This window comes from Nelumbo lutea, chromosome 4, assembly GCF_056320005.1.
Source record: "Nelumbo lutea isolate HS-2025 chromosome 4, American lotus-T2T, whole genome shotgun sequence".
NCBI classification, from domain to species: domain Eukaryota; kingdom Viridiplantae; phylum Streptophyta; class Magnoliopsida; order Proteales; family Nelumbonaceae; genus Nelumbo; species Nelumbo lutea.
In genome coordinates this window covers 3878562-3890408 of record NC_142687.1, presented here as the reverse complement: position 1 = coordinate 3890408, position 11847 = coordinate 3878562, and the positions used below count along the sequence as shown (strand labels likewise).

Below are 11847 nucleotides of genomic sequence, written 5' to 3'. Positions count from 1 at the left end.
CCATGCTGATCCGTCATCTCTTAATCAGGTTGTGTCCACGTATCCCCTCTTCGCTAGATCGGGCCAAATCACCCTCTATCACTATCATCTCGCCTTACCATCTATGTAGTAATAGACGATATTTGCTACAGAGCTATTAGAAGTTAAGTGCACGGAAGGTGACCTAGCTTGTGAAAGAAAACCTAATCTAGTTGGCTGACATTTGTTACACTTCGATATGGAGACACTTGTTGTGGCTCAACATCGGAATCAATATTACAACATAAGCAAGCCTGGTCTCACTAATAGATTCGTTTCTTCTCCATCTAAAGGGTTCAGGGAAATCAATTGCAAAACTTTTCAATTTGGGGCAGGTATCTTGCCAAACCTTTTGAAGTCCTATAATGGCTCTTATGCAATTAGAAGGACTAGTTCTTCCCCTCCAAACCTTTTCAATTTGGGGCAGGTATCTTGCTAATGGACGGGAACATAGCACCAGGTGGTTCAGGGCGTCGTTTTGTGCCTCTACTCAGGCCTTCGCGAGTACATCCGGATGTGAGTCCAAGAGCATCATAGACCAGAGCAACGATGACGTCGAATCGTCCTGCGCAACGAACATGAAGTCAAAAATATGTTCGCCAATCTCGACGTCACTGGTATGCCACGGTGGAGAAGATTTCCCGGCTTCAAATGCAATGTCGATCTCCTTCGACTTGCTCTGGCCAACGCACACGGTGAGGCTTTCCTCATCATCATTGTCGTCGTCATCTTCGCCTTGTTGTACTTGAAGCAGTTGTTTAGCTTTCTTTTATTTTGTTGAGAAAGAAAGAAGATGATGTACAGTGTCCAAGAGTAATTTTGACAATTTTAAAAGTTTTAAATCGCACGTGAGGTCACGTGATATATATAAAGTATATGGTGCTATCGAGAATTTTCCCTTTTCGAACAAATTAAAAACTAATTTTAATGAGAAAAAAAAACTATTTCTCAATATATATATATATATTTAATATAATTATCAATCAAACCCCATTAAATCTAATCTCTAACGATCTATAACTTATGAAACAGAACACCCTAAAACACTCCAATCCTAAACACCCACCAAATTATTGGCTGGTATATTTTTGGCTTTGCGTGTTTTTCACCAAACACACGGCCTCACAACTTACCTAGCGAGAACGGTCCCTAAATATATTTCTTACTAGGGTTGTTTCTAGGTTGCTAAAAAAATGAGGGTGTATTTCTGCATTCATAAAAAACTCAAGGTGGGTCTAAGTATTTATCCGTCTTTTGCTAAGGCTCAGGTACGGGGCTCTGATGTGGAGAAAAGTCCATGCAAAACAATTTAATTTAAGTGGAAAAGATAGCTCTGGATTTCACTCCCTCTGCTGGCTGCTGCAATAAAAAACTCTTATCTTCATCTCTTCTCAGTTCTCGCTCGTCACTCGAGAGGGAGGAAAAGAGAAAAGAGCAAGCGACTGAGCGAGCGATAGAAGAACAGAAGAAAAATAGAAAAAGGGAGAAGAAGATGGCCGCGATACCGGGGATTGGTCTCTCATGGCGGTCAAAGGTCTCTCAGAGACCCTCTTTGAACCCACCTCGATCTTCGCCTCGTCGCGCCTCTTCTCAAATTAAAGTGGCACTTTCGGTTGAGAAGAAGACTTTCACGCTTCAGAAATCTGAAGAAATCTTTACTGCCGCCAAGGTACGAAAAACGACCTGCCCATTGTGCGTGTGCTGGTCTATGTTTTCAGCTCTGCGTCGATTTCTTTTTTCAATAAACTATGGGAAAATTTAGGTCTTATTTTCTCTTTTTGTGATCGATGCTTCGACAGTGAAATATTTGGTAGTTGGACTTAATAGATTTTTCGAAGTTGGAAGATAATTTTATAGAAAATTTTATATTCGGATTGCTTTCTATTTTCAGTTTTTGATAATTTAGGTCTTCCTCTATCTTTTTATTTTAGACAATTAGATAGGAATTTCAAGTAATAAAGTTTATTTTGGCGGTGATGCCATTCGAAACTAAGATGCCTTAGTGGAAAGTTTTGATATGTTCCTGAAGTATCTTTCTTCATGAAATGAAAATTGGGTCTTGATGTGTTATGTGAAAATTTTGGATTCTGAAAAATGGAATTATTGATTGAATTAGATTTGTGACTGACCATTCTAAATGCCAAAAGTATTCCGGGTATCCTTTATGCAGAGCTCGATATCTGGCAATTTTTTCTGATTATTCAGAACAATATAGATGTAAAATGGTAGGAGATCCAACTGAAGCGTTCCTGGAGACAATATGGTCATGACAGACTCAAGTAGAGCATTCAGTTGGCAAGCCAATAGTTATATGGTTGGGAATTGGGATCATCAAATCGAAATTCTTACCCTTTTCCTGTATTCATATTTTTTCCTAGTCCTGAGCCTTTTGTGGAAGCTCATTTTACCATGTTTACGTCAGCTGATCAGCATCACATTATCTTTTCTTAGAAACTGCTTGGCACTCTCAATTGCAACTATATCACTCATTTGATGAGGTAATAGTCATATGGTTGGGGTCATCCTTGTGCTTTTCCCCCTTCTTATTTTCTTTTTAATCCTTTAGCCATTTCCTTAAGCTCATTTGTCCATGTTACAACCTCACCATTTTTATAAGGACAACATTGTTCAACATGAACTTAGATACCTCTGGCTTTTCTTTGGTATTGAATGGTAATCTTTAAAACAGGTTGTTTTTGGAAAAAGGCTGAATATGCAAACCCTTCCATTCTATTTTTTGAAGTTAAGCAGGCCCACAGTAAAAGTATGATAGCTGCTTAGATGTTCAAGTGTTATGGAAATTGTATTTCAATTCCAGCATCATGTGTATGGACATGTATTTCTTAAGAGGATAACATTTCTTCCTTTTTGTTTCTTGAAAGTAATGTTGTTATACTTGGACTGGACATAGAACTGTTTCATCACTTCCAACAGTGTTGTCAAACATTTTGCTTGCTCAAATAAAAATGTAAAAAAAGTAAAAAAATGTTAGAAAAAATGTAAACTGGTTTCAGATTATCTTTTAAAGCTATTTATATCAGAATAAGCATAGCCAGTAAACGTTAGAGGTTTCAACACTTCAACACATGTAATTGGAGTATGTCTATCAACATTTCTAAGAACCAGTGTTATGGACGCCTTCCTCGGGAAGACGTACCATCGCCGCCGGCAGCAACAGGCCCCAGGCCCACCGCCAGCAGCAGCAAGGATTCAGTGATGCTCATCCTACCCAGTTCGGCAACAGCAGCCTTATCTAGATTAGATTAGCTCATTTTGCTTGTTCTTATCTTATTGTTCTTATCTCTTATCTTATATTGTTAATAGCTTATCAGATTAGGATTAGCTTAGCTTATTTTATCTTGCTAGTAGCTTATCAGATTAGGATTAGCTTATCTTATCCTTAGCAAGATAAAACTGGAAGTCTCCCTATTCAGCAAGGAGACTCCCTTTGATTAGGACTCTTGTAATCTCCTATTTAAGGAGACCCCATTATTGAATGAGATATCAAATTATTCAGTCAAGAGTGAGTTAGGAGAGTTGGTGATCTCTGGGACAAATCACCGAAGGTGCCAAGATAGGTTCATCACGAGCAGGAAGGAACAAGGGAAAACAGGAGGTTTTCCCTGTGGGCCGACCCGTGACGAGATCCTATTCCCGGGCCCTCAACAACTTGGTATCAGAGCAAGGCGTCATGGGAGATCTAGAACAGCTAGCTTCCAGGGTCCATGACCTCGAGCACCAACTCGTGGAGACCAGCTCCGAAGTTCGTGAGATCAAAGGTGAAGTGCGAGAACTGCGACGACTAATGGAGATGTTTCTTTCCAACAGGGAAAGGAACTCTGACGGAGGGACAACAGCTAACGACCGCCAACCAGATCTGCCAGAGTCTTCCGGCGAACAGCAGTCCGTCGGCCATGGAGCAACCATCATCCCCAAGTACAGCAGGCTGGAGTTCCCATTGTACAATGGCAACGGAGACCCCCTAGGCTGGCTGTATCGCTGCGAGCAGTTCTTCCGGAATCAACGGACAAATGACCAGGACAAGGTAAGCCTAGCCGCCTTTCATTTAACAAAAGAAGCACAACTTTGGTTTTATCGGTTAGAGCAAGAAGAACCCGGGCTCAGTTGGCCCCAGTTTAAATCCTATTGCCGTCTTCGGTTTGGACCCCCATTGACCAGCAACCCACTAGGCGAGCTAATTAACCTTAAATAGATCGGAACAGTTGCTGAATACCAGCGACAGTTCCAAACCCTCCTCGCGAGGGCATCCTCTGTGCGACCAGACCAGCAAGTCGATATGTTCACAGCAGGGTTAGCAGAACCCCTGCGAGTGGATGTCGAGATGCAGAATCCCCCAAATTTGGTCACAGCCATGAACTTAGCCCACGCATTTGAGTGCAAGCTGCAGCTCAGCCGCGAAATCTTTAATGTGGGTCGTCCACCGAACTCGTGGGTACCCCCAAGACCAGCAGCAATGACCCCCTCTTCTGCTACCAGCCGGGAAATGAAGCCTCCCACGACCACCACCTCTAGAGCAGTGGCAAGTACAGGCAGTAACATGGTCACTCCTCCCATCAAGCGCTTGACCAAGGCAGAAATGGCAGAGCGCCGAGCGAGAGGTCAATGTTTCAACTGTGATGACCTCTACTCGGCAGGACATAGATGCAAGAGGCTTTTTTGCCTTCTCATAGATGAGCAAGAGGAGGAGGAAGGGGAACCTGTCATATTCAAACCAGAGATCTCTCTCCATGCGATCACCGGTATTAAAACCTCTCAGACCATGCAGTTACAGGCACAGATCGTAGGTCAGCCGGTGCGCATTCTCGTCAATTCAGGGAGCACACACAACTTCATAAGTGAACATGCAGCCCTGCAGTTAAAATTACCAATGGAACTCCGGCCGCGACTACAGGTAGCGGTCGCAAATGGTGAAAAAGTTCACAGTCCAGGGATTTGTAAGGACGTCCCAGTACAGGTCAATTCTGAACTAATTCTTGTTGATTTATTTGTACTCTCATTGGATGGGTTCGATATTGTTCTTGGGGTCAAATGGTTAATTACCCTAGGCCCGATTTTGTGGGACTTCAGCGCACTCACCATGACCTTCCATCTGAATGGCAAGCAAGTTTCATGGCACGGTTGCAGGGTTAAAGAAAAGACACCGCAGGTTCATGCACTCCAGACAGAACCAACAGCCATGGAAAAACTTCTCGCTGAGTTTTCAGATCTGTTCCAGGAACCGAAGGGCCTTCCCCCTTCCCGAGCTTGCGACCATCGTATTCCTTTGGTGGCGGGTTCAGCACCAGTCGTTGTCAGGCCTTATCGCTACCCTCACTTACAGAGGGATGAGATAGAAAAACAATGTACAGCGATGCTGAACCAAGGGATCATACGCAAAAATCACTCCCCCTTCTCTTCGTCGGTTCTGTTGGTGGCGAAGCAGGATGGAACGTGGAGGTTCTGTGTTGACTATAGAGAACTCAATGACCGGACGATCAAAGATAAGTTCCCTATTCCCGTTGTTGACGAATTGCTGGACGAGTTGCATGGTGCCCAGTATTTCTCTAAGTTGGACCTCAGGTCCGGATATTTCCAAGTTCGCATGGCTCCCGGTGACGTGAAGAAAACTGCTTTTCGCACCCACCATGGCCACTTCGAATTTTTAGTCATGCCATTCGGACTCTCCAATGCACCATCTTCATTTCAGTCACTAATGAACGAGGTATTCCAGCTCCATCTGCGCAAATTTGTTTTAGTTTTCTTTGATTATATCCTCGTTTACAGCAAATCATGGGTAGAGCATGTCCACCATCTGAGGACCGTTTTCATACTCCTATGCCAACACAACTTATTCCTGAAACGGTCCAAGTGCTCATTCGGGGAGCGACAGGTTCTTTACCTCGGCCACATCATCCATGGGCAGGGTGTAACAGTTGATAGTTCCAAGATTCATGCTATAACAGAATGGCCCAAACCTCAATCCGCCAAGGCCTTACGCGGGTTCCTCGGTTTAACGGGTTACTACCGCAAATTTGTACAAAACTATGGAGTGTTGGCAGCCTCGTTAACCAACCTGTCGAAGAGAAACTCCTTCCGGTGGGACGACGCAGCTGATGAAGCTTTTCTGTCACTGTGAAATGCACTGTCTTCAACCCCTGTCCTGCAATTACCTAATTTCGCCCTCAAATTTACAGTCGAATGCGATGCTTCCGGAGTGGGTATCGGGGCCATACTACAGCAACAAGGGCACCCGATCGCCTTCTTCAGCCGCAGATTGGCTGACCGGCATCTGAAGCTTCCAGCCTATGAGCGCGAACTAATCGGCCTTGCCCGAGCCATCCAGCATTGGAGGCCGTATTTGTGGGGGTGGTCGTTCATCGTCAAAACTGATCATTACAGCCTCAAATACCTGTTACAGCAGCGTCTCACCACTTCCCCTCAGCAACATTGGGTTAGCAAACTGCTTGGGTTTGACTTCCGGGTGGAATATAAAGCGGGATCCTCTAATCGCGCAGCTGATGCCTTGTCTAGGCAAGAAGAAGACGTGATGGTTCTATGTAGCATTTCCCAACCTCAGATCTCTCTGTTTGATGACATTAAGAAGGCAGCACCACAGTCCCCAGAATGGTCGCTCTTACTGCAGAAGATCCCGACCGGCACGGCCGACCCCGATTGGTCACTTCACGACGGGTTGGTACTGTATAAGGGACGAGTCCATCTTCCAGCAGACTGCTCGTTGATTCCCACCATCATCACCAACATCCATAACTCCACCCACGAGGGCATTCAAAAAACACTATACCGCGTCCGGACTAATTTCCATTGGCGAGGTATGAAGACTTCTATTCGAGATTTTGTCCAGAATTGCTCCACATGCCAACAGCACAAATGGGAAAACCTACACCCGGCAGGCCTCCTTCAGCCCCTTTCCATCCCATCGCAGATCTGGGCCGACATCTCCATGGACTTCATTGAGGGACTTCCCAAGGTAGGGGGCAAATCAGTTCTCTTTGTGGTAGTCGACCGCTTCTCTAAATACGCGCACTTCATTCCTCTATCACACCCGTACAGTGCCACTTCGGTTTCCCTCGCCTTCTTTACACATATCTTTCGCTTACATGGGTTGTCGGAATCCATAATCAACGATAGAGACCCGGTCTTCACTAGTGCCTTCTGGAAAGAGTTATTTCGACTACACGGCACCACCCTGGCCTACTCATCAGCTTACCGGCCACAAACCGACGGTCATACAGAAGTGGTTAACCGCACTATCGAGATGTATCTCCGCTGTTTCGTAGGCGATCAACCTCGACGGTGGTTGGAATGGCTTTCTTGGGCCGAGTACTGCTACAACACAGCCTACCATTCCTCCCTCGACATGACTCCCTTTCGCGTCGTTTACGGCAGGGATCCTCCCCGCTTGCTGTCCTACGAGCCTGGATCTACTCGCTTGGACGCAATCGATCACTCCTTACAGGACCGCGACGCCCTCCTCGCCGACGTCCGCATTCGCTTACAGCAGGCCCAGCTCCGCATGAAGCTCCACTATGATAAGCACCACCGGGAACTGTCGTTCGATCCAGGACAATTTGTTTGGTTGAAGCTCCAGCCCTACCGGCAGCGCTCCTTGCGCCACAAGGCTGCCCCGAAGCTGGCCCCTAAGTACTATGGGCCCTACAAGGTTCTGCGACGGATTGGCAGTGTGGCCTACCAGCTAGAATTGCCAGTGACTAGCCGAATTCATGATGTCTTCCACATCTCCTTGCTGAAACCATTTACGGGTGTTCCCCCGAACCAAGTTCCCTCCCTGCCACCCTTGAAAGATGGCAAACTGGTCCCCCAGCCTAAAACTGTCACCCGCTCTTGTTTTAATCGTGGAATCCTTGAAGTCTTGGTGGAATGGTGTGATCTACCACCAACAGAAGCCACATGGATCCCATTGGCAGAGTTCCAAGCCACATATCCAGCTTTCGAGCTTGAGGACAAGCTCATAGTCCAGGAGGGGAGTAATGTTATGGACGCCTTCCTCGGGAAGACGTACCATCGCCACCGGCAGCAATAGGCCCCGGGCCCACCGCCAACAGCAGCAAGGATTCAGTGATGCTCATCCTACCCAGTTCGGCAACAACAGCCTTATCTAGATTAGATTAGCTCATTTTGCTTGTTCTTATCTTATTGTTCTTATCTCTTATCTTATCTTGTTAATAGCTTATCAGATTAGGATTAGCTTAGCTTATCTTATCTTGTTAGTAGCTTATCAGATTAGGATTAGCTTATCTTATCCTTAGCAAGATAAAACTGGAAGTCTCCCTATTCAGCAAGGATACTCTCTTTGATTAGGACTCTTGTAATCTCCTATTTAAGGAGACCCCATTATTGAATGAGATATCAAATTATTCAGTCAAGAGTGAGTTAGGAGAGTTGGTGATCTCTTGAACAAATCACCGAAGGTGCCAAGATAGGTTCGTCACGAGCAGGAAGGAACAAGGGAAAACAGGAGGTTTTCCCTGTGGGCCGACCCGTGACGAGATCCTATTCCCGGGCCCTCAACAACCAGGCAACCAAAAAACTGTTTCAGCTGCTGATTCCCACTTCAAATAGTCCAACCGTCCAATCTGAGTCAGACAACAGTGTTTGAAAGTTGAAATGCAAAGTAAATGTTCTATTTGTGCTTAACTTTTGAATATTAATTTGCTAACATGATTGTAAGATTTTTTGGTAGGATTTGATGCCTGGAGGTGTAAATTCTCCTGTCCGTGCTTTCAAATCAGTTGGTGGACAACCCATTGTGATCGATTCTGTGAAGGGTTCTCACATGTGGGACGTTGACGGTAACGAGTACATTGACTATGTTGGTTCATGGGGTCCAGCAATCATAGGTCATGCAGATGACAAGGTGATATTCTTTCTTACTTTCTCATCATTTTCTAACCTCAGATCTAACATGAATGCACATGGAAGAATATTTTCTATGAAGGTTATGTCAGGAAACTAATCTGTAGGCATTCTCTTATTTGCATTTTACTAACTATATTTTCTTACCTGAAGATAGGCAGTCTTTAGTCCAGCCTTTTGAAAATTTGGTAGGCACCAGCCCTTTGCTGGATACAGATACAATTTGTAACTCTTCAATATTTAGAATTTATGTACTTGCATCTTCCCTAAAGTATTCCTAGCCACTGTTTGGTTGCCTGGCCACACCTATTCAGGTGGTTGGGCAGTTTTCAAAGGCTAACTACCTAGACATGCCTGGGACATAAAACCATAGGTCTTGCACATAGAATGCTTTAGATTCTTATATTTCCAAGGCATTTCAACTGATTTCTGATTAGATTATGTTATTCAATTCTACAATATATCAATGTAATAAAAGATTCATGGGGTTTGCTCTTTTTGATATATTTTCCTCTTAAACAAGTTAGTTGATGAATAAGACCAACTGGTTTTACAAAAAGAATATACCTCGTATTATTTAGTGGTGGTTGTTTGATTCGAAATTTCATATGTTGCTATTGTTATTCCCTTGGATGCTCTTTTGAGGTGTTGCACGATCATTTTTTATCAGTAACCAAATCAAAAGAACTTTTTTACTTGATAAAGCTGAGAATGAGGTACAATTGTCCAGTTACCCGAGGAGAGGAACCAGAACCAGCCTTGAAAGTACAATCATTAGCCTAGAAGCACAGTTCCCCAAAATAACTTGCGTCTCCCCACTCTTGCTAAATTGTCTGCTATGGAGTTAGAATGTCTACAAATCCATCTTAACAGACTTTCACATTGAAAGCTACAGGTCTGGCCTTTTCCCACGGTATCAAAATTAAAATCAAGTTCATATGAATTGTCATGACCACATCTGATTGTGTGGGCTTATTCAGAATGCTTGCTGGAATCTTTCAAGTGTTCAAATCTAAAATGGATCAGATGGAAAACATAGTTGGGTTAATCACCCATGACCTATAAACCTCTCAGGTGAAATCAATTGAATGGTGAACCCCTGGGCCCTTGTATACCAACATCATCTAATGATATCCTCTCGGTGGGCAGTTATTACCAAGTTGAGATCAATTGAATGGTGAACCCCTGGGCCCTTGTATACCAACATCATCTGATGATATCCTCTTGGTGGGCAGTTGTTACCAAGTTGACATTGGCGCCCCACAAGGTGTGCCCCACAGGAGCACAGCACATCCCAACTGTGTATTGGGAACATCTCTGAATAACAAGTACGGGAGATGTTCCCAATGCATGCTTTGATGTGCATGTGGGGTGCAGATGTGAACTCATTATTACCATATGCGATATGTAATAATGATCATTTTAATTATAGTGTTAAATATTTGAATCTTACTGGATTATTTGTTTACATCCAGGTGCTTGCAGCCCTGGCTGAGACAATGAAGAAAGGAACAAGCTTCGGTGCTCCATGTATTCTAGAGAATGTGCTGGCAGAAATGGTGATATCAGCTGTTCCTAGCATTGAGATGGTGCGGTTTGTAAACTCAGGCACAGAAGCCTGCATGGGTGTGCTCCGCCTAGCCCGTGCATTCACTGGGAGGCCGAAGGTGATAAAATTCGAGGGTTGCTACCATGGCCATGCTGACCCATTCCTTGTCAAAGCTGGCAGTGGAGTCGCAACCCTTGGGCTCCCTGACTCCCCTGGGGTCCCAAAAGCTGCCACCATTGATACTCTTACATCTCCTTATAATGACCTCGTAACAGTGGAAAAGCTTTTTGAGACCCACAAAGGAGAAATTGCTGCTGTTATCCTTGAACCAGTAGTTGGAAATTCTGGCTTCATTACTCCCAAGCCTGATTTCTTAAATGCCCTTAGACAGATAACAAAAGAAAATGGTGCTCTCCTAATATTCGATGAGGTAATGACTGGATTCCGTTTGGCTTATGGTGGAGCTCAGGAGTATTTTGGCATAACTCCTGATCTAACAACACTTGGGAAGATTATTGGAGGCGGCCTGCCTGTCGGTGCTTATGGAGGGAGAAGGGAGATTATGGAAATGGTGGCGCCATCAGGGCCCATGTACCAAGCAGGGACCTTGAGTGGGAATCCATTGGCAATGACAGCTGGCATCCACACACTTAAGCGGTTGAAGGAACCTGGAAGCTATGAATACTTGGATAAGATCACAGGAGAGCTCATTCAGGGAATTTTAGATGCTGGTAAGAGAGCTGGGCATGAGTTATGCGGTGGACATATTAGTGGGATGTTTGGTTTCTTCTTCACAGAAGGGCCGATCTACAGTTTTGGGGATGCAAAGAAGAGCGACACGGCAAAGTTTGCTAGGTTTTATAGGGGAATGTTGGAGGAAGGCGTGTACTTTGCTCCATCACAGTTTGAGGCTGGATTTACAAGCTTGGCTCATACCTCCGATGATATTCAACGGACGGTAGCTGCAGCTGAGAAGGTCTTCCAGCGGATTTAGACATTTAACTCCGCACTTTGCCCTCTTTAACTGAGAGCTGTTTCTTTGGTTTTTTTTGGTAGAAATTGAGTTATTTCTTCTGTAGCTTGGTTGTCGCCCGCTATTAGTATTTTCTAAGTAAATTATCTTTTCTAGAGGTCATATCCGTCATATTTTGTAACCTTTTCTGTATCATTCTATTGTTTGTTTTACGGATAGCGAGTGTATGAGGCGGTTGCATTCTGCAAGATTATATGCACAACTGTTTTTATATAAATCTGAGGCAAGTACTTGTTTGTTTATCTTTTTCCAGCAGGTATTCTAATCATTAAGGATGAGTTAAAAATATGTTTCAAAAATCAGCACGGGAGATGCCCCTGTATTGTCTCCTAAACTGTAGTTGTGTGTCTTC

General features: G+C 44.3%; 1 protein-coding gene across 1 annotated transcript; it reads left to right on the top strand.

Annotated features, from left to right (window-relative positions):
- The first annotated feature begins 1296 nt into the window (after positions 1–1296).
- LOC148853446 (glutamate-1-semialdehyde 2,1-aminomutase, chloroplastic-like) lies at positions 1297–11712 on the top strand. The gene is made up of 3 exons (XM_088983831.1): positions 1297–1687; positions 8741–8914; positions 10389–11712. Exons 1-3 carry the CDS (start codon positions 1511–1513, stop codon positions 11454–11456), a joined length of 1419 nt encoding a protein of 472 aa, XP_088839957.1. The 5' UTR covers positions 1297–1510; the 3' UTR covers positions 11457–11712.
- Positions 11713–11847: the final 135 nt, after the last annotated feature.